At 37.1% G+C, this 25,116-nt stretch overlaps 3 protein-coding genes across 3 annotated transcripts; all 3 read right to left on the bottom strand.

Annotated features, from left to right (window-relative positions):
• Positions 1 to 6,622: 6,622 nt before the first annotated feature.
• LOC145914263 (alpha-tectorin-like) lies at positions 6,623 to 8,687 on the bottom strand. The gene is made up of 4 exons (XM_083002067.1): positions 8,505 to 8,687; positions 8,332 to 8,433; positions 7,890 to 7,992; positions 6,623 to 7,166 (listed from the first exon to the last, which is right to left on the bottom strand). The coding sequence occupies exons 1-4, from the start codon at positions 8,643 to 8,645 to the stop codon at positions 7,024 to 7,026; spliced, it is 489 nt and encodes a 162-aa protein (XP_082858193.1). The 5' UTR covers positions 8,646 to 8,687; the 3' UTR covers positions 6,623 to 7,023.
• Positions 8,688 to 17,354: 8,667 nt separating this feature from the next.
• On the bottom strand, positions 17,355 to 19,230 carry LOC145914277 (alpha-tectorin-like). The gene is made up of 4 exons (XM_083002083.1): positions 19,048 to 19,230; positions 18,875 to 18,976; positions 18,432 to 18,534; positions 17,355 to 17,706 (listed from the first exon to the last, which is right to left on the bottom strand). The coding sequence occupies exons 1-4, from the start codon at positions 19,186 to 19,188 to the stop codon at positions 17,564 to 17,566; spliced, it is 489 nt and encodes a 162-aa protein (XP_082858209.1). The 5' UTR covers positions 19,189 to 19,230; the 3' UTR covers positions 17,355 to 17,563.
• An 884-nt stretch (positions 19,231 to 20,114) lies between these two features.
• LOC145914645 (uncharacterized) lies at positions 20,115 to 24,513 on the bottom strand. Its single transcript, XM_083002463.1, has 10 exons — positions 24,389 to 24,513; positions 24,106 to 24,269; positions 23,353 to 23,509; positions 22,855 to 23,045; positions 21,771 to 21,918; positions 21,476 to 21,524; positions 21,136 to 21,301; positions 20,871 to 21,046; positions 20,431 to 20,602; positions 20,115 to 20,204 (listed from the first exon to the last, which is right to left on the bottom strand). Exons 1-10 carry the CDS (start codon positions 24,447 to 24,449, stop codon positions 20,115 to 20,117), a joined length of 1,374 nt encoding a protein of 457 aa, XP_082858589.1. The 5' UTR covers positions 24,450 to 24,513.
• Positions 24,514 to 25,116: the final 603 nt, after the last annotated feature.

Below are 25,116 nucleotides of genomic sequence, written 5' to 3'. Positions count from 1 at the left end.
CGCACGGATAAAACTCGCCTTTTCACACAGATCCGGAACCGAAACATAGAAAGGTCCAACTGATATGACTTCCTTTAAACCCGGAACCACAGATCGACGTTTGCGTCCACGTGAGCAATCCTGTGGGAAGAAAGCAAAACATGCATTGTTGTTATCTAAGCTAATATTTGTGGTCATGAACAATGCGATAAATAACAGAATATGGATATCTTACCGGTTGTACTAGGTATTTGCACTTGCAGAATTATTAATGCATGGTTTTCATTGAAAAATATATTATCTTACCGGTTGTGCACAGACGGTGTTGGTGTTGTCACATAATTGCACGTAGCAGTGAGCGTACAGGGATTGTTGGTTTTCAGACATGTTGATCCAAACAAATGAACGAAACTTGAAGGTGGCGTAAATCGGTTGATAATTTCTCGTCACCACAATCGTGTCTTCAGTTTCAGTTTCGTGCTCAACTTTGCAGCTAAAAAAGCAAAAATTAGCCCCAACAACGTTTTTTGAACGCTTTTTTTTGTAAATTTGTAACCTTCATAGACTACATTCACGGCAATAAGTCTGTACAAAAATCCAAAACAAATCAGAAACAAATGAATGTTTGCAAACTAATGAAGAAGGATCGTTTGAATATTTGCTCGTGGTAATCACCTTTCTCTGATGAGTTCATATCTTTTATTTCCTCCAACGTCTCTTGTGATCCAACAACTTTTCAACTAAATTGAAAGATGAAGAAACAGAAACGCTATCAGCCATCGCCCACAAGAAACACTTGAATGATTACTCACCAATAAATCTATTTTTTTGTAGGCCGAAATATCCAGTTTTGCGTAGATATATTCAGGAACACTGACGATCGAATTTGATGTAAGTGGGTTTCGCATTTGCTCGTCACCAAACAACGAAAACCTGACCGTAATGTTACCAACCGTACTTTGTGAAGCGACAATGTTTTCTTTTCTGTTCAAACAGTTTTGAGGTTAACTTAAACTCGTGGTTGTAAAAAATGTTATTTAAAACCCACTCCGTATAGGTACCCAACGGATCGACGTTGACCGGAAAGGTACCACAAAGTGGAAATTAGTGTGCCCGCTAGTGCAAAAGCTAGCACAGTGCCACAGACAACAGCTGCACTGATAAGAACTTACAGGTCGAAACAGTGCGTGTACACACCCTGTCTGCAGCTTTCCAAAACGCACCCATACTTACGCTAATTTGGTTAAAACAGAACCAGCGTCCACTTTAATATTTCTGTTTAATATTTTCGACTCGTTGTAGTCACAAGATATCTCCCAGTAAGGTCGGTAGGACATCCTACTTACTACTTGGCTGTTGTACTTGAAGTTGCGAACTTTGTAAACCAATCTGAACATGCCACTTGTTTTCTAAGAGACAAACATCAATTTTATAATTTTCTATAATTAATTCGCTATGTGTTAACGAAAATCTGTCAAGAAGAAAGTTTCTAATGGGGAAGTTTATGACAATTTTGATGAACATAACCTGGGTTGGCAAAATCTGTTAGGAAAATGTAAACAGACACCTTTTTAGTTGGAGAACATTCGTTGAGATCGAAATGAAAAACTGGATTATTTGCTGGAGCTTTGCAACTCTCCGGAAGAGAATTAAGGTTGGTGGTCGTTTGATTAGAAATATACAAAATATCTTCTCTGCTTGCTAGAAGTAAGTTTAATCCATGAGAACTGACGCTAAAAAAGCAAGTAGAATGTTGATACCCATAATAATGTTACAATGTTACACTGTAAGTGTTTACTTTTTTTGACAGAAATTTGTACCCGTGTTGTGGCAAATAAATAATTTTATTTTATTTACTTTGTTTTTTTTTTCAGCAAATTTTTACATAAATACCAACTTTAGCTTGACGGAGTCGGTGCATTCTATTCCATCAAACAACTTGCAGTCTGCGTAAAGTGGTCTCAATTAGAAAGAGATAATTTTTTGAAGAGTAGTTTGGCGTAACTTTTAATTTTCGCATGTGAGTTAAGTCTTTAGTTTATCTACTATTACCTATTCTATGAGCGGGATTAAGATCAAGCAGTTTGTTTAGTTTGTGTGTTTATGTTTGTTGTAGTAACAAACTTCAAATTCTTCGATTTTCCATGGTTTAAAATATTGCGGTAATTTGTTGACAACCAGGTGTGTATTAAACCTGAATCGATGTGAATGGTTGGAGAAGGTGATGAAGCAGTATAAGTGAATATTTGAACGTTGACTCTTCGGGCTTGAACCGTTATGACTATTTCGTCAGTTTGAGTGGAATTTATTCTAATTCCTGGATGGGAAGGATCGTCTGATAAAATCTAAAGGAAATTTCTTCTTTAAACGGTCGCTATAATACTTCCTAAAGAAAGCAAAACACAAACGTTTCGTGATTTAAATTACTCTACTTCGCTCGAACGACTTTTTACACGATTAATTTTCCCTTAAATAATCATGTTTACTTTTTTTACGCTATTGCTCTAATTTTTTGCATTCGTTATTCTTTGCTGTATTTTTTTTCAAGAAAGTGATTTCATTTTTGGTCCAAATCCAAATACTTTGAAAAGTCAAGATACAACCTGATGTGCGAATTCAAATGCAAGTTTAACAAAATCAGGCATTAGAAAATGTTAAAAGCCATTGAGTTTTTAAGTCACAACTTGTGGTAATTTTCATGCGAACTTCGCTCTGAACAACTTCTGTGATGTAATAAATATTTTCCTAAATAGGCAATGCCTCTCTTTGGTCCACATTAAGGACACGTGAAACTTATCGGCAGGTTTAATTTACACTTTATTGTTACTTATGTTGAACTTCGCTGTAACGAAATGGAATTAATTATCTGATAAACATTACATTTGTAACCAATCACATTAAGTGCGTATGTCTCCTACCCTTTGCGTGCTCCTACATATGGAAACAACTTTGCATCTAAGCCCGTGAAAATCCTCTATATTTGCCTCAACCACTGCCATGGGTAATCTTTGTATTCATTATTATTTATTTATTTGCTTGAGAAAGTCCAATTAATTCTAGACCAAATCCAAATACATTGAAATGTCAAAATACAGCCTGCAGTGTGAATTTGAATGCAACGTTGACATTATCAGGCAATTTCAATGATTTAGGAGTTTTTATATTAAAATTCGTTGGAATTATTCATACGAACTTACGAATATGTTGTCTGCTGAGGAAGCAGTTAGTCCTGACGACACAGTAACTGTAAAGTTGCACCTCGCTGGAGTTGACACCGTGTAATTACAAGCAAGGTCTTGCAACAACTTTCCATTACTTGTCGGCAGAACGAGTGTTGTTGGAAGATCTTCCACGTCCAACTCCAAGTTGCACGAGGCTTCCTCAGTGACTAAACAACATATAGTGACGTTCGTCGTCAATCAGCAGCAATTCTTGGCGTGTTTTCAAATAGGTTTCACAACGCACGGTGGAAAAACCCTGTGCGGTAGCTTTATTAACAGTTAAATTACAAAGTCGTGTAAACCATGCAAGCTAAGTATACGCCGACAGAGAAAATCTGCTTGAAATATCACTCAACTTGATAAACTAAAATCGCCTAATTGTCAAACAAAAATGTTTGTTTCGTCGTAACGAGTGATTTTAGTTCATCAGTAATATGAAATTTACACAGAAATCAGTAGACAGAGTAATTTACCTTTTATAAACGCGAAGATAGGAAAGTTAGTAATGCCTCGTAACGTGGGACAACTCAAATACAAGGAACCGGTATTTGATTTCACAATTCCTGTCGCACTTCCATTACCAACGAAAGTCCCCAGCAAGACTCCGTTTTTGTTGCTTCCTTGGTAAACCTATCACATAAGTAAATGAACACAGAAACATATCGAACAAAAGTTCGCGTGAAGCGAAACATCTTGAGAAACGTTCGACTTGTGACTCGCCAGCAAATTCCTGATCCCTTTAAGAAGAAAATTGAAAAGTAATTATTGCAAATTGGATTTTGTTTCTCGTTGTATTGAATTTCTTTTTTTCCATTAGTTGAATGTTTGCAATCAGAGTAATAGAGCACGAAAATCATTATTGTTACAGAAGAATCAAAAGCTTCACTGGCATCGCGGCCTTGCTGGATCAGCCATTTTCCCAACAAATCGGAGCGAGATCTGAAAGTCAAGCTCCCGGTGAGGTTTGAACTCGCGACTCTGGGCTAACCAGGCCCCACGCTCTACCAACTGAGCTTCAGGAGCTCAGTGGTTTCACGGGGTATATTGTGGTCAAGGTACATTGGTTCGCAAGCGCACAACTTGCCATTCGACCACATATACGTAGAGGATGTCGCACCACCGTAATCAGCGTTGAGAACGCAAAAGTGTCAATGTTGTCAACAAAAGAAGTAAGACATTTTTACCGAACAAATGTTGTTGCCGAGTGTGTGGTAATACAAATGTATTGCAGCAGTTCCAGCACTTCCAGTACTGTACGCGAATTCATAACTTTCACATGAGGAGGGGATTCCGTAAACGTTTCTGGTTCCACTATAAGCCTGTCGGCAAGTGGACGATCCTCCAACTGCACAAAATATAACGAACGAAGTCTGTGAATGTTCATGAAATATTATTTCAGTGAAGTTGGGTTCATCCAACGCAGACAAATTATGTCAGTGCATTACTCGGTATCTATGTAGTCACCTGGCAAAACTTGAAGCCACATACAAAGTAGAAGGACGATTTGCATCTTGGGGTTTCGCATTTCTTCAAAAGAGCTTTAAAGCAGGAGAAACACAACTTGATGTTTTACAATTAGTTTTATTTATTGCGGTGACAGGATGGAATTGGCCGATCTGTAAAACTTTCATTTCATGCCGGGACAAAGTGAAGTTTAACAAAACAATAAAATTTCTGTTTAAAAAAGTGCGACCTATACATAGCCAACACATTCTAAAACCAGAGACTTGTCGGCAATGCAATTGGTGATTATAAAAAAAATGCAATCTTATGGTGCAAACAAACAAAAAACAAACAAATCCGATTTAAATATCTGTTTAATATTTCCTATGAAATAAAATATATTTCCACGCATTTAGGGATTAAAATATGCGAACATTTTGACTGAACAACTTATGGTTGTGCACTGGCCAATTTAAAATCATCTGTGTTTGTTTTTTCTTGAATTTTTATGACCAACCTGTAACCAACCTTCGCCTTGCCCCTGCATCACTTACTTTATTGACTCAATTACAAATCTCGCTTTGGTGTAAAAACTCCACGTTATGGCGCAAGAGAGCAGTATTCGTTACGTTGTCCTTGGCAACGACGCGTTAATATTTTAGTGCTCTTTATTACCAAATATCGTGTTCCGAAGGCTGAAATTATCTTGTTTTAATTTGCAGATCAAACCGACAAATTGATCTATGTTGTTGAACCACTTCATTGTAGCGACAATTTTGCTTTGAATTAAACAGAACAAACCGATTTAAACTTCCTTTCTGCAAACAAATATCTGCTTTCTGCGCCTAACAATCTACTATCAACCTTCATCCTTCATCCTTCATCCTTGCCAAGAAATGTTAACATGCAGCTCATATCTATGCGAATAACACATAAACTTTTAGACATTGCTTTGTTGCAAAACAGCTTTTATGCAACCACGACCTGCAGCGTCAAATTGCTTCTGAAGTGAGCTGAAAAACTCAGACACACAGAATTTTATTTGGCGTCACAGCCACAAAAATGCAGAAAAACAAGTTTCAAGTCAGACCGCATTTCTTAGTCATTGCTGGGATTCTTGCAGCTTTTGCAGGACTTAATTTTAATTTAAACTATTTGAAAACGCTAAACACTCATTCCGTGGAAATACTGTAAGGTTTATTTTAGGGTTTGGACCTTGGCCAAAGGATTAAAAATTATTTCCGTTGTAAAATAGTGGTTGAGGATTTGCTGGGTATCTAAATTTACGCACTTGCATAAGTATTCAGCTGCTGAATTAAAAAAAAAGCAGTTTGTTATTTTTTCTTAATTAATGAAACCTTTATTGGAGGTGTGACGTCATTACACAAACCAACAACGATGGGAAATTCTTGCTGAGTTTGCAGCAATTCAACCTCGTAAACAAAGACACAAAATCGCCTGAAGAGTAGCCTCAAGCAATTAAGCTTTTACGCAGCCTCGTTTCTGGAATACATCAACGCTAACGCAACTTTTCAATGATTTACAAAATTTGATGTCAATTTTTAAATTGTTTTCGTTCTGTTTCTTGTCACATTGTGTGGTTGACGAACACCAAACAACTACAAAACCTGTTTACAGACAAGTTATACTCTATAATCAATAAGTAGTGGCGGCTACAGAGTGGAAACATAAATCTCCAGGCAATTACCAAAGAAGGCAAAATCATAGACCATGCAGAGTTAACGTTAATGCTAACAATGATTGCCAAACTCTGTGTTTGATTTCCACTGCAGCTAAATATAATCCCAGTACAGTATGGATGAATATGTTGCTGCATTTTTTATTTCGTTTTTATAGCTTACACGATATGCACGGAAATTTTTGTTAGTTATAAATGGAAGGTTTAGTTATAAATGTTAGTTATTAGTGGAGTCGCATAATTCAGTTCGCTTTAAGTGTTCCGCCACTATTTCCGCATTGACGAACAATATTTGCACCTTTATGTCCGTAACCAGAACAAATTAAGTTTACAGTGGATTTCAATCTGAGGTCGGCAAACATTTCCCACCAATTATTCCATTCCCTCCAATTTAATGTTGTTTCTATGCGAATTAAGGGTATTGTACACAGGTTTCTTAATTTTGAACTGTAACCTAACTTAGCACTGGGCGAGCCAGCCTACTATAATTTGTAAAATGGCTGCGGGCTGGTTGATTTTGCTGGGCTGGCCGGATGTTGTCGCGGACTGTAGGTTGCCGATCCCAGATTGAAATCAACAAAAGGGTTAAGGGTATTTTTATGTACAAATACGACTACTGTGACTTTGTTAAAGTTTCAAGCAAACATGCAGTTAGTATATTTGGATGTTATAGTGAGCATATTATTCGTTCTTGTTGAAACGACGTCTCAAATGTCTAACGGTGAATCCCAACACAACAATGAGAAGAAGAACGATGAATCCAACTGCAATGTAAACACCTTCCAAACTCTGGAAACCTTCGCTTTGCAACGCTTCTTCTACATCTGCATGTAAAGTTAAATGTGTTTTGTATTATAAGAATTTACTCCGCACTGGCGACATTGTTATGCTCGCCGTGGTGAAAATAACAACAACACAAATAAATTGTAGGATACAGATCCTTAATTGCCGTGTACGTTTTGTATGCGTGCAATTCTACAACCTTTTATTCCAATTTGCAGTTGGTGAACAGTTTTACAGCAAACAGATGAATAAACTAGAACAGACACGATTCAAAAATAAATGCCTACACGGATCCACCTTGTTCAAATAGAATAAACTTATTACAGCCAAGAAGGCATTAAAATAGCGTAAGATTAACCAGATTACAATGGATGAACACTTTCACAACATTACAAGCTCGCACAACCCAAACATGAGACAAGTTTTCACGCATGAATGCACCAAGCAAACTCACAGAAATCATACTCAGTTCTGTTCTTAAATAAATTGTGGTGTTGCTTTAAAAAATGTTGCAAATAATATTGGAGTTCAAAATCGTCTCCGCGATACAAGCGCGTATGTCAACAGTGAAAAGTGTCTTTCATTTTCGTCATAGCTATCAGGTTCCATGAGTATATAAAAAAGCTGATACAAGCCTGTGAGGGATTATGTTACCATGGTAACCCAAGAGTATTATTATAATGACTCAAGGACGCATCTTTTGTGAAACCACAAACAATTTCAAAGTTACTATACGACTCGATTTAACAGTGCAGCATAATTACCAATGCATGTTTTCTTGTTTTTGCCAAGGTAGCGACCTTCGAAGCAAAAGCAATGGACTTTCCCGTTCATGACGTTGCAAAAATCGGAGCATTCCCCATTGTTCTGAACAAAACAAATACGTTTTCAAGAAGGAAACGAGATATAGAGTCAGATATCTGTCATTAAGCACAACAAGGGTGGAATCAGGACCACTTAGCAGTATGTAAACGTTTAAACCAGAGCTTCTCAATATTATTCGCGGGTGACGCACTTAGAAATATTCGTCGCATTTGCGAAAAAACAACGATAAATTAATCACAACGACAACGAATGATTTCTATGTTCATAATTGCCAGTCGGAGAACGTTGACTGTTTGTTTTCATCATTTTTTTTAGGGCGCAGCAAAGTTTGAAAACCGCTGGTTCAAATTGTTAAATTTCATTCGAAAAGATTTTTTCTACCTTTTCACACAATTCTTGGGTGGAAACACGGAAAGGCCCAACAGAGATAACTTCATTTAGGCTTTCTCGCGTGGATCTCCGTTGACGTTTTTTTGTGCAATTCTAAACAACAATTTTACCAGGACTTCACCTAATGTCATTTAATACTGAGAGAAGCTAATTTCAAATCTTACCGGTTTTTGACAATCATTATTAATATTGTCACAGAGTTGCAAGTAGCAGTGAGCGTACAGGGAATGTTGGTTTACATCCTTATTCACCCACACGAATGAGCGAAATTTAAAGGTTGCGAAAGTCGGCTGGTAATTCCTCATTATCACGATTGCATCTTCCGCCTCTGCCTCGCGCACAACTTTGCAACTAAACGTAAGGAAACAAACTGAAATTTAAATACTTTTACTGAAAGCCAAAACTTTCGGTAAGAAATTCGTGCATTGGTCACAACTATTAATTATTCACTGGACACATATAAAGTATCCGGGGCAAAAGGCGACATTTTCTGAACTACAGTCCAGACCACGAGGCAAAAAATGACGTCATCCATCAATCAGATAAGTTCCAGTTGGAAAAGGGTAGATTTGTCTGGTGTTCAAGGTAAGAAAAAGTATAAACAGGAGACTGCAAGTGTCTCACCTGTCAATCTCCTAAGTTTGGGCAAATTTGCAAAAAAAACTTTGATTTGGTTGATGCGGTCAAGCTTGGCTGGATCAGTCATTTTTTCCTGACAAGCCGAAGCAAGATGTGAAAAATGAAGCTCCCGGTGAGGTTTGAACTCACGAACCTGGGTTAACCAGGCCCAACGCTCTACCAACTGAGCTATGGGTGAGATAGCTCAGTGGCTTCAAGGTGTCTATTGTGGCCAAGGTACACTGGTGCGTAAGCAAACAACTTGCCTGGCAACCTTCACATATACGTAAGATATCTTTACCACGGCATCAGATAACGCAGTAATATTTCATGCAATGTCGTGATTGCGATCATGAGGTTTGCAGGCTTGGCAGCCCAGACATCGCTGCCTAGCCCATACCTCACGATAGCGATACGTTAGATGTGATCGCCAAGCAAGGACCTGCGCAGTGGGGCGATCCTGCCAGTCATGCCATTGCATAAAATATTACTGTTGATTTGGTTGAAATATTAATGTAGGATTTGTAATCGAGATTCGGTGTGTGAAAATAGTGCATTACTAATAATTTGTTTTTGCTTTTGATGTGAGTTTGAACAATATAAGCAAGCGCGAATTAATGGTTTTCAGCTTGGGTTTGTCTTACAGTTCCAGGGTGATTCCCACCTTTTAATTTTATGTGAAGTTTTTGAAAGATACCATATACCTAATGTAGTACACTAGGTAAAAGATACCTTGCAAAAACTTTCCATGCTTTACAGAAAATTCCAAGAAATCTTACCTTTCTGTAATGAGACTGTAGCCTTCACTTTTAACACCGCTGCTGTTTGTGACCCAGCAACTTTTTATCTGCAATTTGGCCAAATAGTTCGGAAATAATCAATGCAGATATTTTTCAACTAAAGAAAATGTGATGAAATGCGATAAATTACCTGGAGATCTAACTCTTTGTGAGCTGATATATTCAGCTTTCCGTAGACGTATTCGGGAACACTGACGATCGATTCTGATGTAAGAGGTGTTTGCATTTGCTCGTCACCAAACAACCCAAAGCTAATCGTGAAGTTTCCAAGTGCACTTTGTGAAGCGACAAAGCTTTCCTTTCTGCACAGAGAGTTGTAATGTTAACTTTTATTGAAATAAAAAGTGGAAACAGAGAACAAGAGGAAGGGTTCACATTTAAAAGACCCGAGGACCGTGTAACTTTTTGTTGAGCTCCTTTTCTAGCAGTATAATTTTCATCCCATTTAAAATAGAGACTGACTCAGTCGTAAACAACACAAGGTCACAGCAATGTCAAATGTGATTTCTGTGGCCGCTTGCCTGCGTTATGTAGAAATAGGGGTTGGAGAGTAAAAACCCACTCACTTACACTAATTTGGTTAAAACAGATCCAGCGTCTACTTTAATATTTCTGTTCAACATTTCCGACTCGTTGTAGTCACAAGATATCTCCCAGTAAGGTCGGTAGGACATCCTACTCACTGCTTGGCTGTTGTACTTGAAGTTGCGAACTTTGTAAACCAATCTGAACATGCCGCTTGTTTTCTGAAAGGAAAGAAACAAATAATCTGATTCAGTGGATTTTAAAAGAAACACCCCTTTCTCGTTGACGCAAGTAGAACAGGAACCACACCAGCATACAGACACACGTAGCCTACACTTAAACGAAACAACCCAATAGCGTTTAAAACTTTGGTTTTAATTTAAGTACAATTGGTATGTGTTTGCTTCCTATTCTTTGGTCAATGTTTAGTCTGTCAGAAGCAGAGTCCATGTCACACTGGTTTGTTGAATATTTCAGTAAATAAATATTATTAGCAGCCATAATTTACTAACAACAATTTGTTTTTGTGATAAGTGGTAGACTAAGTGACAGACAGAACGAATATTGGCAACAAACTCTAAAACAACGAATTGAACTGAAACCTTTTTAGTTGGAGAACATTCGCTGAGATCGAATTGAAAAACTGGATTATTTGCTGGAGCTTTGCAACTCTCCGGGAGAGAATTAAGGTTGGTGGTCGTTTGATTAGAAATATACAAAATATCTTCTCCGTTTGCTCGAAGTAAGTTTAATCCACTTGAACTGACGCTAAAAGGCATTTTTGTTTTCAAATTAACAAGTAGAATGTTGTTACCCAATATATTGATACAATGTGGTTACACTGCTGCGTTTAGTTTGGCCACCAAAAAATTTACACAAAAGTGTTTTTGGCAAATAAGTATTCTGATTCAAAAAAATATTTTGATAAGTTTTTTGGGTTTTTGCAGCAATTTTTTTTATAAATACTCACTTTAACTTGACGGAATCGGTGCATTCCATTCCATCAAACAACTTGCAATTTGGGTCTTAATCAGAAAGAGATATTTTTTTGCGTAACTTTCTACTTTGCATGTAAGTTAAATCTTTACATCAAAATACAGCAGTGGTGATAGAAAATTCGAACCGAAATGATCAAATTTTCACAAAGACATAAACTTTCGCTTTTGCATCGACTAGCCGAGATGTTTAAAATAAGTAAAAAATTTACTGAATTTAATTTCTTGTAACTATTTGGAACACACCAGCCGTCGTAATCTTACAGAAACAGCAATTTCAGCTTACTTGCACCACTATATAAAATAGCCTAATGGTTGCAGCATTGATTTTGATTCGAAATTTCTTGTGAAAGTTTATCTACAAGTACCCATTCTATGAGAGGGATTAAGATCAAGTAGTTTGTTTAGTTTGTGAGTGAATGCTTGTTTTGTAACAACCTTCAATTTTTTTGTTTTCCATGGTTTGAAATATTGCGGTAATTTGTTAATACAAAAATTATGTATTAAACCTGAATCGATGTGAATGGTTGGAGAAGGTGATGAAGCATAATAAGTAAATATTTGAACGTTGACTCTTCGGGCTTGAACCGTTGTGACTATTTCATCTCTTTGAGTGGAATTTATTCTGATTCCTGGATGGGAAAGATCGTCTGATAAAATCTAAAGGAAATTTCTTCTTTAAACGGTCGCTATAATAATTCCTAAAGAAAGCAAAACACAAACGTTTCGTGATTTAAATTACTTAACTTCGCTCGAACGACTTTCTACACGAATAATTTTCCCTTAAATAATCATGTTTTCTTTTTTTACACTGTTGTTGTAATTTTTTGCATTCATTATTCTTTGCTGTATTTTTTTTCAAGAAAGTGATTTCATTTTCAGTCCAAATCCAAATACTTTGAAAAGTCAAGATACAACCTGATGTGGGAATTCAAATGCAAGTTTAACAAAATCAGGCATTAGGTAATGTTGAAGGCTATTGAGTTTTTAAGTCACAACTTGTGGTAATTTTCATGCAAACTTCGCTTTAAACGACTTGTGCGATGTATTATATATTTCCTTAAATAGGCAAAGCCTCTCTTTGGTCCACATTATTTTAGAATTCAGCATATGTTGAAAGAGTCGTTGTAATTATTTTAGTTATTCTTTAATTGCGATGAAAGGACACGTGAAACTTATCGGCAGGTTTAATTTACACTTTATTGTTACTTATGTTGAACTTCGCTGTAACGAAATGGAATTAATTATCTGATAAACATTACATTTGTAACCAATCACATTAAGTGCGTATGTCTCCTATCCTTTGCGTGCTCCTACATATGGAAACTACTTTGCATCTAAGCCCGTGACTTGAAATCCTCTATATTTGCCTCAACCACTCCCAATGGTAATTTTTGTATTCATTATTATTTATTAATTTGCTTGAGAAAGTGAAATTAATTCTAGACCAAATCCAAATACATTGAAAAGTCAAAATACAGCCTGCGGAGTTATTTTAAATGCAACATTGACATGATCAGGTAATTTCAATGTTATTTTGTAGTTTGTTATTTCAGTTTTTTTGAATGCTAATTTAGGAGTTTTTATATCAAAATTTGTTGGAACTATTCGTATGAACTTACGAATATGTTGTCTGCTATGTTAGCCGTTAGTCCTGACGACACGGTAACTGTAAAGTTGCACCTCAATGGACTTGACACCGTGTAATTACAAGCAAGCTTTCCCAATAACTTTCCATTACTTGTCGGGAGAACGAGAGTTGTTGGAAGATCTTCCACGTTCAACTCCAAGTTGCACGAGGCTTCCTCGGTGACTAAAGAACATGTAGTGACGTTCGTCGTCAATCAGCAGCAATTCTTGGCGTGTTTTTAAATAGGTTTCACAATGCACGGTGGAAAATCCCTGTGCGGTAGCTTTATTAACAGTTAAATTACAAAGTCAGTGTAAACCATGCAAGCTAAGTATACACCGACAGAGAAAATCTGCTTGAAATATCACTCGTCTTGATAAACTAAAACCGCCTAATTGTCAAACAAAAATGTTTGTTTCGTCATAACGAGTGATTTTAGTTCATCAGTAAAATGAAATTTACACAGAAACCAGTGGACAGAATAATTTACCTTTTATAAACGCGAAGGCAGGATAGTTGGCCCGTAACGTGGGGCAACTCAAATACAAGGAACCGGTATTTGATTTCACAATTCCTGTCGCACTTCCATTACCAACGAAAGTCCCCAGCAAGACTCCGTTTTTGTTGCTTCCTTGGTAAACCTATCACATAATTAAATGAACACAGAAACATATCGAACATAAAAAAGTTCGCGTGAAGCGAAACATCTTGAGAAACGTTCGACTTGTGACTCGCCAGCAGTGTTGTGATCCCTTCAAGAAGAAAATTGAAGTATTAATTGCAAAGTGGATTTTTTTTGTGTTGAATGTTTTCCCAATTAAATGTTTGCAATGAGAGTAATAGAGCACGAAAATCATTATTGTTGCAAAAGAACAACCGCCTTGCTGGATCAGCCATTTTCCCAACAAATCGGAGCGAGATCTGAAAATTAATCTCCCGGTGAGGTTTGAATTTACGACCCTGGGCTAACCAGGCCCAACGCTCTACCAACTGAGCTTCAGGAGCTCGGCGGTTTCACGGGGTATATGTGGTCAAGGTACAATGGTGCGCAAGCGCACAACTTGCCATGTGACCTCCACATATATGTAGGGGATTTCGCACCACCGTAATCAGCGTTGACAACGCAAAATTGTCAATGGTGTCAACAAAAGAAGTAAGACATTTTTACCGAACAAATGTTGTTGCCAAGTGTGTGGAAATACAAGTGTATTGCAGCAGTTCCAGAACTTCCAGTACTCAACGCCCATATATAACTTTCACATGAGAAGGGAATTTGGACATAGTTTCTGGTTCCTCTATAAGCCGAAGGTCGACACGTGGACGATCCTCCACCTGAACAAAATACGACAAACGAAGTCTGTGAATGTTCATGAAATATTATTTCAGTGAAGTTGGGTTCATCCAACGCACACAAATTATGTCAGTTCATTACTCGGTATCTATGTAGTCACCTGGCAAAACTTGAAGCCACATACAGAGTAGAAGGACGATTTGCATCTTGGGGTTTCGCATTTCTTTACAAGAGTCTTTCGTTAAAGCAGGAGAAACACAACTTGATGTTTTACAATTAATATTATTTATAGCTGTGACAGGATGGAATTGGCCGATCTGTAAAACTTTCAATTCATGCCTGGACAAAGTGAAGTTTAACAAAACAATAAAATTTCTGTTTCAAAAAGTGCAACTTATATACATAGCCGACACATTCTAAACCAGAGACTTGTCGGCAATGCAATTGGTGATTAAAAAAAAAATGATGCGCAATCTTATGGTGCAAACAGACAAAAAACACACAAATCCGATTTAAATATCTGTTTAATATTTCCTGTGAAATAAAATATATTTCCATGCATTTAGGGATAAAAATATGCGAACATTTTTAACTGGTTGTCCTATGGTTGTGCATTGGCCAATTTAAAAACATCTGTGTTTGGTTTTTCTTAAATTTTTATGACCAACCTGTAACCAACCTTCGCCATGCCCCTGCATCACTTACTTTATTGACTCAATTACAAATCTCGCTTTGGTGTAAAAACACCACGTTATGGCGTGTATCTGACGTCACATTTCTCGTATGTTATGTTATGTTTACGTGGCATCTGTATTTTTATTAACGTCGAGTAATACGCCACGAACCCATTTCAACATACGGCGGATAACGCGATGTTTATTGTATGCACGGAAGACAGCTAAATATCCGGCTATTCAAATTACGTGACCCTTCCATCAACACAGCTGTCTTTTTAAATGAGTCACGTATCAGTCCGAACCCAAACGACCCTGTATGCATTTTCTATATAAGCCACACATTTTTTGGGTAATAGGGGGAGAGAGATATAAAGAGTCACATAGAGAAATATAGAGTCACGGAGAGTCGCATAGAGTCATTGAAGACAAGACATTAAGTCGATAATTTTCAAGCCAAACAGACATACATTTTAGTACGCGTGGTTTGTAACGTTTTATTGTAATATTCGTGCGACTGTTATTTATGCATTAAACCGACAGATTAACTTTGGGTTAGATAGTAGCCTTTTTATCAGGAGTCAGATATACGGCAGTGTTAGTATTTTGTGTAGACGTTTTAAATAACGCCCTACATAAATTTGGTGACCCCGACGTGATATTTGAACGGACATTTAAACCTTTTGATTTTTAACCATGTCAAACAAGTTTTTCAGACATTTCTCGATGTTCTCCATCAAGGACAAAGCTCGAAACAAACATTTCGAACAATAATAAGGTATGACGTTTGTTTTTCTCTTTGATTTTATGCGCCTGATTGTGTAAGAAAATGCGCAAAATGCGCAAGAGGGCAGTATTCGTTACGTTGTCCTTGGCAACGACGCGTTGATATTTTGGTGCTCTTTTTTAACAAATATCGTGTTCCGAAGGCTAAAGTTATCTTGTTTTAATTTGCAGATCAAACCGACAAATTGATCTATGTTGTTGAACCACTTCATTGTAGCAACAATTTTGCTTCGAATTAAACAGAACAAACCGATTTAAACTTGGTCTTTTCTGCAAACAAATATCTGCTTTCTGCGCCTCACAATCTACTATCAACCTTCATCCTTGGCAAGAAATGTTAACATGCAGCTCATATCTATGCGAATAACACATAAAGTTTTAGACATTGCTTTGTTGCAAAACAGCTTTTATGCAACCACGACCTGCAGCTTGAAACAGCTTCTGAAGTGAGCTGAAAAACTCAGACACACAGAACTTGGCGTCACAGCTACAAAAATGTAGAAAAACAAGTTTCAGGTCAGACCACATTTCTTAGTCATTGCTAGGCTTCTTGCAGCTTTTGCAGGGCTTAATTTTAACTTAAACTATTTGAAAACGCTAAACACTCATTCCATGGAAAAACTGTAAGGTTTTTTTTAGGGTTTGAACCTTGGCCAAAGGATTAAAAATTATTCCCTTTGTAAAATAGTGGTTGAAGACTTGTTGGGTATCTAAATTTACGCACTTGCATAAGTATTCAGCTGTTGAATTAAAAAAAAAACAGTTTGTTATTTTTTTGTTAATTAATGAAACCTTTTTATTGGTGGTGTGACGTCATTACACAGACCAACAACGATGGAAATTCTTGCTGAGTTTGCAGCAATTCAACATCGTAAACACAGACACAAAATCGCCTGAAGAGTAGCCTCAAGCAATTTAGCTTTTCCGCAGCCTCGTTTCTAGAATACATCGACGCTAACGCAGCTTTTCAATGATTTGCAAAATTTGATGTCAATTTTTAAATTGATTTCGTTCTGTTTTTGTCGAAAAATTCCTTCCCCGTTTGTTGTTTGGAAAAATTATCCATAAAGGCAAAGGTTTTAAAGCTTGTAATGTTGAAATGTAGAATTATTAATAAACACATTGTGTGGTTGACGAACACCAAACAACTACAAAACCTCTTACAGACAAATTATACTCTATAATCTACAAATAGTAGCAGCTACAGAGTGGAAAAATAAAACTCCAGGCAATTACCAAAGAAGGCAAAATCATAGACCATCCAGAGTTAACGTTAATGCTAACAATGATTGCCATACTCTGTGTTTGATTTCCACTGCAGTTAAATATAATACCAGTACAGTATGGATGAATATGTTGCTGCATTTTTTATTTCGTTTTTATAGCTTACATGATATGCACGGAAATTTTTGTTAGTTATAAATGGAAGGTTTAGTTATAAATGATAGTTATAAGTGGAGTCGCATAATTCAGTTCGCTTTAAGTGTTCCGCCACTATTTCCGCATACACAATCAATATTTGCACCTTTATGTCCGTAACCAGAACAAATTAAGTTTACAGTGGATTTCAATCTGAGGTCGGCAAACATTTCCCACCAATTATTCCATTCCCTCCACTTCAATGTTGTTTCTATGCGAATTAAGGGCATTGTACACAAGTTTCTTAATTTTGAACGGTAACCTAACTTAGCACTGGGCGAGCCAGCCTACAACAATTTGTAAAGTGGCTGCGGGTTGATTTTGCTAGGCTGGCCGGATGTTGTCGCGGACTGCATGTGGCCGATCCCAGATTGAAATCAACAAAAGGGTAACGGGTATTTTTATGTACAAATAGGACCACTGTGACTTTGTTAAAGTTTCAAGCAAACATGCAGTTAGTATTTTTGGATGTTATAGTGAGCATATTATTCGTTCTTGTTGAAACGACGTCTCAAATATCTAACGGTGAATCCCAACACAACAATGAGTAGAAGAACGATGAATCCAACTGCAATGTAAACACCTTCCAAACTCTGGAAACCTTCGCTTTGCAACGCTTCTTCTACATCTGCATGTAAAGTTAAATGTGTTTTGTATTATAAGAATTTACTCCGCACTGGCGACATTGTTATGCTCGCCGTGGTGAAAATAACAACAACACAAATAAATTGTAGGATACAGATCCTTAATTGCCGTGTACGTTTTGTATGCATGCAATTCTACAACCTTTTATTCCAATTTGCAGTTGGTGAACAGTTTTACAGCAAACAGATGAATAAACTAGAACAGACACGATTCAAAACTAAATGCCTACACGGATCCACCTTGTTCAAATAGAATAAACTTATTACAGCCAAGAAGGCATTAAAATAGCGTAAGATTAACCAGATTACAATGGATGAACACTTTCACAACATTACAAGCTCGCACAACCCAAACATGAGACAAGTTTTCACGCATGAATGCACCAAGCAAACTCACAGAAATCATAGTCAGTTCTGTTCTTAAATAAATTGTGACGTTGCTTTAAAAAATGTTGCAAATAATATTATGGTGTGCAAAATCGTCTCCGCGATACAAGCGCGTATGTCAATAGTGAAAAGTGTCTTTCATTTTCGTCATAGCTATCCGGTTCCATGAGTATATAAAAAAGCTGATACAAGCCTGTGAGGGATTATGTTACCATGGTAACCCAAGAATATTATTATAATGACTCAAGGACGCATCTTTTGTGAAACCACAAACAATTTCAAAGTTACTATACGACTCGATTTGACAGTGCAGCATAATTACCAATGCATGTTTTCTTGTTTTTGCCAAGGTAGCGACCTTCGAAGCAAAAGCAATGGACTTTCCCGTTCATGACGTTGCAAAAATCTGAGCATTCCCCATTGTTCTGAACAAAACAAATACGTTTTTAAGAAGGAAACGAGATATAGAGTCAGATATCTTTCATTAAGCATAACAAGGGTGGAATCAGGACCACTTAGCAGTATGTAAACGTTTAAACCAGAGCTTCTCAATATTATTCGCGGGTGACGCACTTGGAAATATTCGTCGCATTTGCGAAAAAACAACGATAAATTAATCACAACGACAACGAGTGATTTCTATGTTCATAATTTTCAGTCGGAGAACGTTGACTGTTTGTTTGCATCATTTTCTTCAGAGCGCAGCAAAGTTTGAAAACCACTGGTTCAAATTGTTAAATTCATGTCAAAAAGATTTTTTTCTACCTTTTCACACAAGTCTTGGGTGGAAACATGGAAAGGCCCAACAGAGATAACTTCATTTAGGCTTACTCGCGTGGATCTCCGTTGACGTTTTTTTATGCAATTCTAAACAACAATTTTATCGGGACTTCATCTAATGTCATTTAATACTAAGAGAAGCTAATTTCAAATCTTACCGGTTTTTGACAATCATTATTAATATTGTCACAGAGTTGCAAGTAGCAGTGAGCGTACAGGGAATGTTGGTTTACATCCTTATTCACCCACACGAATGAGCGAAATTTAAAGGTTGCGAAAGTCGGCTGGTAATTCCTCATTATCACGATTGCATCTTCCGCCTCTGCCTCGCGCACAACTTTGCAACTAAACGTAAGGAAACAAACTTAAATTTAAATACTTTTACTGAAAGCCAAAACTTTCGGTAAGAAATTCGTGCATTGGTCACAACTATTAATTATTCACTGGACACAAATAAAGTATTCGGGGCAAAAAGCTACACTTTCTGAACTACAGTCCAGACCACGAGGCAAAAAATGACGTCATCCATCAATCAGATAAGTTCCAGTTGGACAAGGGTAGATTTGACTGTTGTTCAAGGTAAGAAAAAGTATAAACAGGAGACTGCAAGTGTCTCACCTGTCAATCTCGTAAGTTTGGGCAAATTCGCAAAAAAACTTTGATTTGGTTTATGCGGTCAAGCTTGGCTGGATCAGCCATTTTTTCCTGACAAGCCGAAGCAAGATGTAAAAAATGAAGCTCCTGGTGAGGTTTGAACCCACGAACCTGGGTTAACCAGGCCCAACGCTCTACCAACTGAGCTACGGGTGAGCTAGCTCAGTGGTTTCAAGGGGTATATTGTGGCCAAGGTACACTGGTGCGTAAGCAAACAACTTGCCTGGCAACCTTCACATATACGTAAGGGATCTTTACCACGGCATCAGATAACGCAGTACTATTTCATGCAATGTCGTGATTGCGATCATGAGGTTTGCAGGCTTGGCAGCCCAGACATCGCTGCCTAGCCCATACCTCATGATCGCGATACGTTAGATGTGATCGCCAAGCAAGGACCTGCGCAGTGGGGCGATCCTGCCAGTCATGCCATTGCATAAAATATTACTGTTGATTTGGTTGAAATATTAATGTAGGCTTTGTAATCGAGATTCGGTGTGTGAAATTAGTGCATTACTTCTGATTTGTGTTTGCTTTTGATGTGAGTTTGAACAATATAAGCAAGCGCAAATTAATGGTTTTCAGCTTGGGTTTGTCTTACAGTTCCAGGGTGATTCCCACCTTTTGATTTTATGTAAAGTTTTTGCAAGATACCATATACCTAATGTAGTGCACTAGGTAAAAGATGCCTTCCAAAAACTTTCCATGCTTTACAGAAAAGTTCAAGAAATCTTACCTTTCTGTAATGAGACTGTAGCCTTCACTTTTAACACCGCTGCTGTTTGTAACCCAGCAACTTTTTATCTGCAATTTGGCCAAATAGTTCGGAAATAATCAATGCACATATTTTTCAACTAAAGAAAATGTGATGAAATGCGATAAATTACCTGGAGATCTAACTCTTTGTGAGCTGAAATGTTTAGCTTTCCGTAGACGTATTCGGGAACACTGACGATCGATTCTGATGTAAGAGGTGTTTGCATTTGCTCGTCACCAAACAACCCAAAGCTAATCGTGAAGTTTCCAATTCCACGTTGTGAAGCGACAAAGCTTTCCTTTCTGCACAGAGAGTTGTAATGTTAAGTTTTATTGAAATAAAAAGTGGAAACAGAGAATAAGAGGAAGGGTTCACATTTAAAAGACCCGAGGACCGTGTAACTTTTTGTTGGGCTCCTTTTCTAGCAGTATAATTTTCATCCCATCTAAAATAGAGGCTGACACAGTCGTAAACAACACAAGGTCACAGCAATGTCAAATGTGATTTCTGTGGCCGCTTGCCTGCGTTATGTAGAAGTAGGGGTTGGAGAGTAAAAACCCACTCACTTACACTAATTCAGTTAAAACAGATCCAGCGTCCACTTTAATATTTCTGTTCAACATTTCCGACTCGTTGTAGTCACAAGATATCTCCCAGTAAGGTCGGTAGGACATCCTACTTACTGCTTGGCTGTTGTACTTGAAGTTGCGAACTTTGTAAACCAATCTGAACATGCCACTTGTTTTCTAAAAGAGAAACATCAATTCTACAATTTTCCGTAATTTAGTTCGCTATGTGTTAACGAAAATCCTGTTAGTAAAATCTAAACAGACACCTTTTTAGTTGGAGAACATTCGTTGAGATCGAAATGAAAAACTGGATTATTTGCTGGAGCTTTGCAACTCTCCGGAAGAGAATTAAGGTTGGTGGTCGTTTGATTAGAAATATACAAAATATCTTCTCCGCTTGCTAGAAGTAAGTGTAATCCATGAGAACTAACGCTAAAAAACCAAAAAGAATGTTGATACCCATAATAATGTTACAATGTTACACTGTAAGTTTTTACTTTGGCCTAGGGAAAAATTGACAGAAATTTGTACGCGTGTTGTGGCAAATCAATAATTTAATTTTATTTACTTGTTTTTTTTGCAGCAAATTTTTACATAAATACCAACCTTAGCTTGACGGAGTCGGTGCATTCTATTCCATCAAACAACTTGCAGTCTGCGTAAAGTGGTCTCAATTAGAAAGAGATAATTTTTTGAAGAGTAGTTTGGCGTAACTTTTTATTTTTGCATGTGAGTTAAGTCTTTAGTTTATCTACTATTACCTATTCTATGAGCGGGATTAAGATCAAGCAGTTTGTTTAGTTTCTGTGTTTATGTTTGTTGTAGTAACAAGCTTAAATTTTTCGTTTTCCATGGTTTGAAATATTGCGGTAATTTGTTGACAAACAGTTATGTATTAAACCTGAAATGTGAATGGTTGGGGAAGGTGAATGAGCAGAATATGTAAATATTTGAACGTTGACTCTTCGGGCTTGAACCGTTGTGACTATTTCATCTCTTTGAGAGTAAATTATTCTGATTCCTGGATGGGAAGGATCGTCTGATAAAATCTAAAGGAAATTTCTTCTTTAAACGGTCGCTATAATACTTCCTAAAGAAAGCCAAACACAAACGTTTCGTGATTTAAATTACTCTACTTCGCTCTGAACGACTTTTTACACGATTAATTTTTCCTTAAATACTCATGTTTTGCTTTTTTTGTACTGTTGTTGTAATTTTTTGCATTCATTATTCTTTGCTGTATTTTTTTTCAAGAAAGTGATTTCATTTTTAGTCCAAATCCAAATACTTTGAAAAGTCAAGATACAACCTGATGTGCGAATTGAAATGCAAGTTTAACATATCCAGACATTAGGTAATGTTGAAAGCTATTGAGTTTTTAAGTTACAACTTGTGGTAATTTTCATGCGAACTTCGCTCTGAACAACTTCTGTGATGTAATAAATATTTTCTTAAATAGGCAAAGCCTCTCTTTGGTCCACATTATTTTACAATTCAGCATATGTTGAAAGAGTCGTTGTATTTATTTTAGTTATTCTTTAATTGCGATGAAAGGACACGTGAAACTTATCGGCAGGTTTAATTTTCACTTTATTGTTACTTAGGTTGAACTTCGCTGTAACGAAATGGAATTAATTATCTGAGAAACATTACATTTGTAACCAATCACATTTAAGTTTGCGTATGTCTCCTACCCTTTGCGTGCTCCTACATATGGAAACAACTTTGCATCTAAGCTCGTGACTTGAAATCCCCAATACTTGCCTCAACCACTGCCATGGTAATTTTTGTATTCATTATTTTTGCCATTTATTTATCTGCTTGAGAAAGTGAAATTAATTCTAGACCAAATCCAAATACATTGAAATGTCAAAATACTGCCTGCGGTGTGATTTTAAATGCAACATTGACATGATCTGGCAATTTCAATGCTAATTTAGGAGTTTTTATGTCAAAATTCGTTAGAACTATTCATACGAACTTACGAATATGTTTTCCAATATGCTATAAGTTAGTCCTGACGACACAGTAACTGTAAAGTTGCACCTCACTGGACTTGATACCGTGTAATTACAAGCAAGGTATTGCAACAACTTCCCATTACTTGTCGGGAGAACGAGAGTTGTTGGAAGATCTTCCACGTCCAACTCCAAGTTACACGAGGCTTCCTCAGTGACTAAACAACATATAGTGACGTTCGTCGTCAATCAGCAGCAATTCTTGGCGTGTTTTTAAATAGGTTTTACAATGCACGGTTGAAACACCCTGTGCGGTAGCTTTATTAACAGTTAAATTACAAAGTCAGTGTAAACCATGCAAGCTAAGTATACGCCGACAGAGAAAATCTGCTTGAAATATCACTCAACTTGATAAACTAAAATCGCCTAATTGTCGAACAAAAATGTTTGTTTCGTCATAACGAGTGATTTTAGTTCATCAGTAATATTAAATTTACACAGAAATCAGTAGACAGAGTAATTTACCTTTTATAAACGCGAAGCGAGGATAGTTAGTAATGCCTCGTAACGTGGGGCAACTCAAATACAAGGAACCGGTATTTGATTTCACAATTCCTGTCGCACTTCCATTGCCAACGAAAGTCCCCAGCAAGACTCCGTTTTTGTTGCTTCCTTGGTAAACCTATCACATAATTAAATGAACACAGAAACATATCGAACAAAAAAAGTTCGCGTGAAGCGAAACATCTTGGGAAACGTTCGACTTGTGACTCGTCAGCAAATTCTTGATCCCTTTAAGAAGAAAATTGAAAAGTAATTATTGCAAATTGGATTTTGTTTCTCTTTGCATTGAATTTCCTTTCCATTTAAATGCTTTCAATGATTAGTTGAATGTTTGCAATGATTAGTTGAATGTTTGCAATGAGAGTAATAGAGCACAAAAATCATTATTGTTACAAAAGAATCAAAAGCTTCACTGGCATCGCGGCCTTGCTGGATCAGCCATTTTCCCAACAAATCCGAGCGAGATCTGAAAATCAAGCTCCCAGTGAGGTTTGAACTCGCGACTCTGGGCTCACCAGGCCCAACGCTCTACCAACTGAGCTTCAGGAGCTCAGTGGTTTCACGGGGTATATTGTGGTCAAGGTACACTGGTGGGCAAGCGCACAACTTGCCATGCGACCTCCACATAAATGTAGAGGATGACGCACCACCGTAATCGGCGTTGACAACGCAAAAGTGTCAATGTTGTCAACAAAAGAAGTAAGACATTTTTACCGAACAAATGTTGTTGCCGAGTGAGTTGTAATACAAGTGTATTGCAGCAGTTCCAGAACTTCCAGTACTGTACGCCCTTATATAACTTTCACATGAGGAGGGGATTCCAAAATTTATTCTGGTTCCACTATAAGCCGAAGGTCGACACGTGGAAGATCCTCCACCTGCACAAAATACGACGAACGAAGTCTGTGAATGTTCATAAAATATTATTTCAGTGAAGTTGGGTTCATCCAACGAACACAAATCATGTCAGTGTATTACTCGGTATCTATGTAGTCACCTGGCAAAACTTGAAGCCACATACAAAGTAGAAGGACGATTTGCATCTTGCGGTTTCGCATTTCTTCAAAAGAGCCTTTCGTTTAAAGCAGGAGAAACACAACTTGATGTTTTACAATTAGTTTTATTTATAGTGGTGACAGGATGGAATTGGCCGATCTGTAAAACTTCCAATTCATGCCGGGACAAAGTGAAGTTTAACAAAACAATAAAATTTCTGTTTCAAAAAGTGCGACCTATATACATAGCCGACACATTCTAAACCAGAGACTTGTTGGCAATGCAATTGGTGATTATAAAAAATATTTTTTGCGCAATCCTATGGTGCAAACAGACAAAAAAACACACAAATCCGATTTAAATATCTGTTTAATATTTCCTATGAAATTAAATATATTTCCACGCATTTAGGGATTAAAATATGCGAACATTTTAACTGGTTTCCTATGGTTGTGCATTGGCCAATTTAAAAACATCTGTGTTTGGTTTTTCTTAAATTTTATGACCAACCTGTAACCAACCTTCGCCATGCCCCTGCATCACTTACTTTATTGACTCAATTACAAATCTCGCTTTGGTGTAAAAACACCACGTTATGGCGCAAGAGGGCAGTATTCGTTACGTTGTCCTTGGCAACGACGCGTTGATATTTTAGTGCTCTTTTTCACCAAATATCGTGTTCCGAAGGCTAAAGTTATCTTGTTTTAATTTGCAGATCAAACCGACAAA

Source organism: Ascidia mentula, chromosome 9, assembly GCF_947561715.1.
Source record: "Ascidia mentula chromosome 9, kaAscMent1.1, whole genome shotgun sequence".
NCBI lineage: Eukaryota > Metazoa > Chordata > Ascidiacea > Phlebobranchia > Ascidiidae > Ascidia > Ascidia mentula.
The sequence above is the reverse complement of the archived record's forward strand: the minus strand, read 5'-3'. Positions and strand labels throughout refer to the sequence as shown.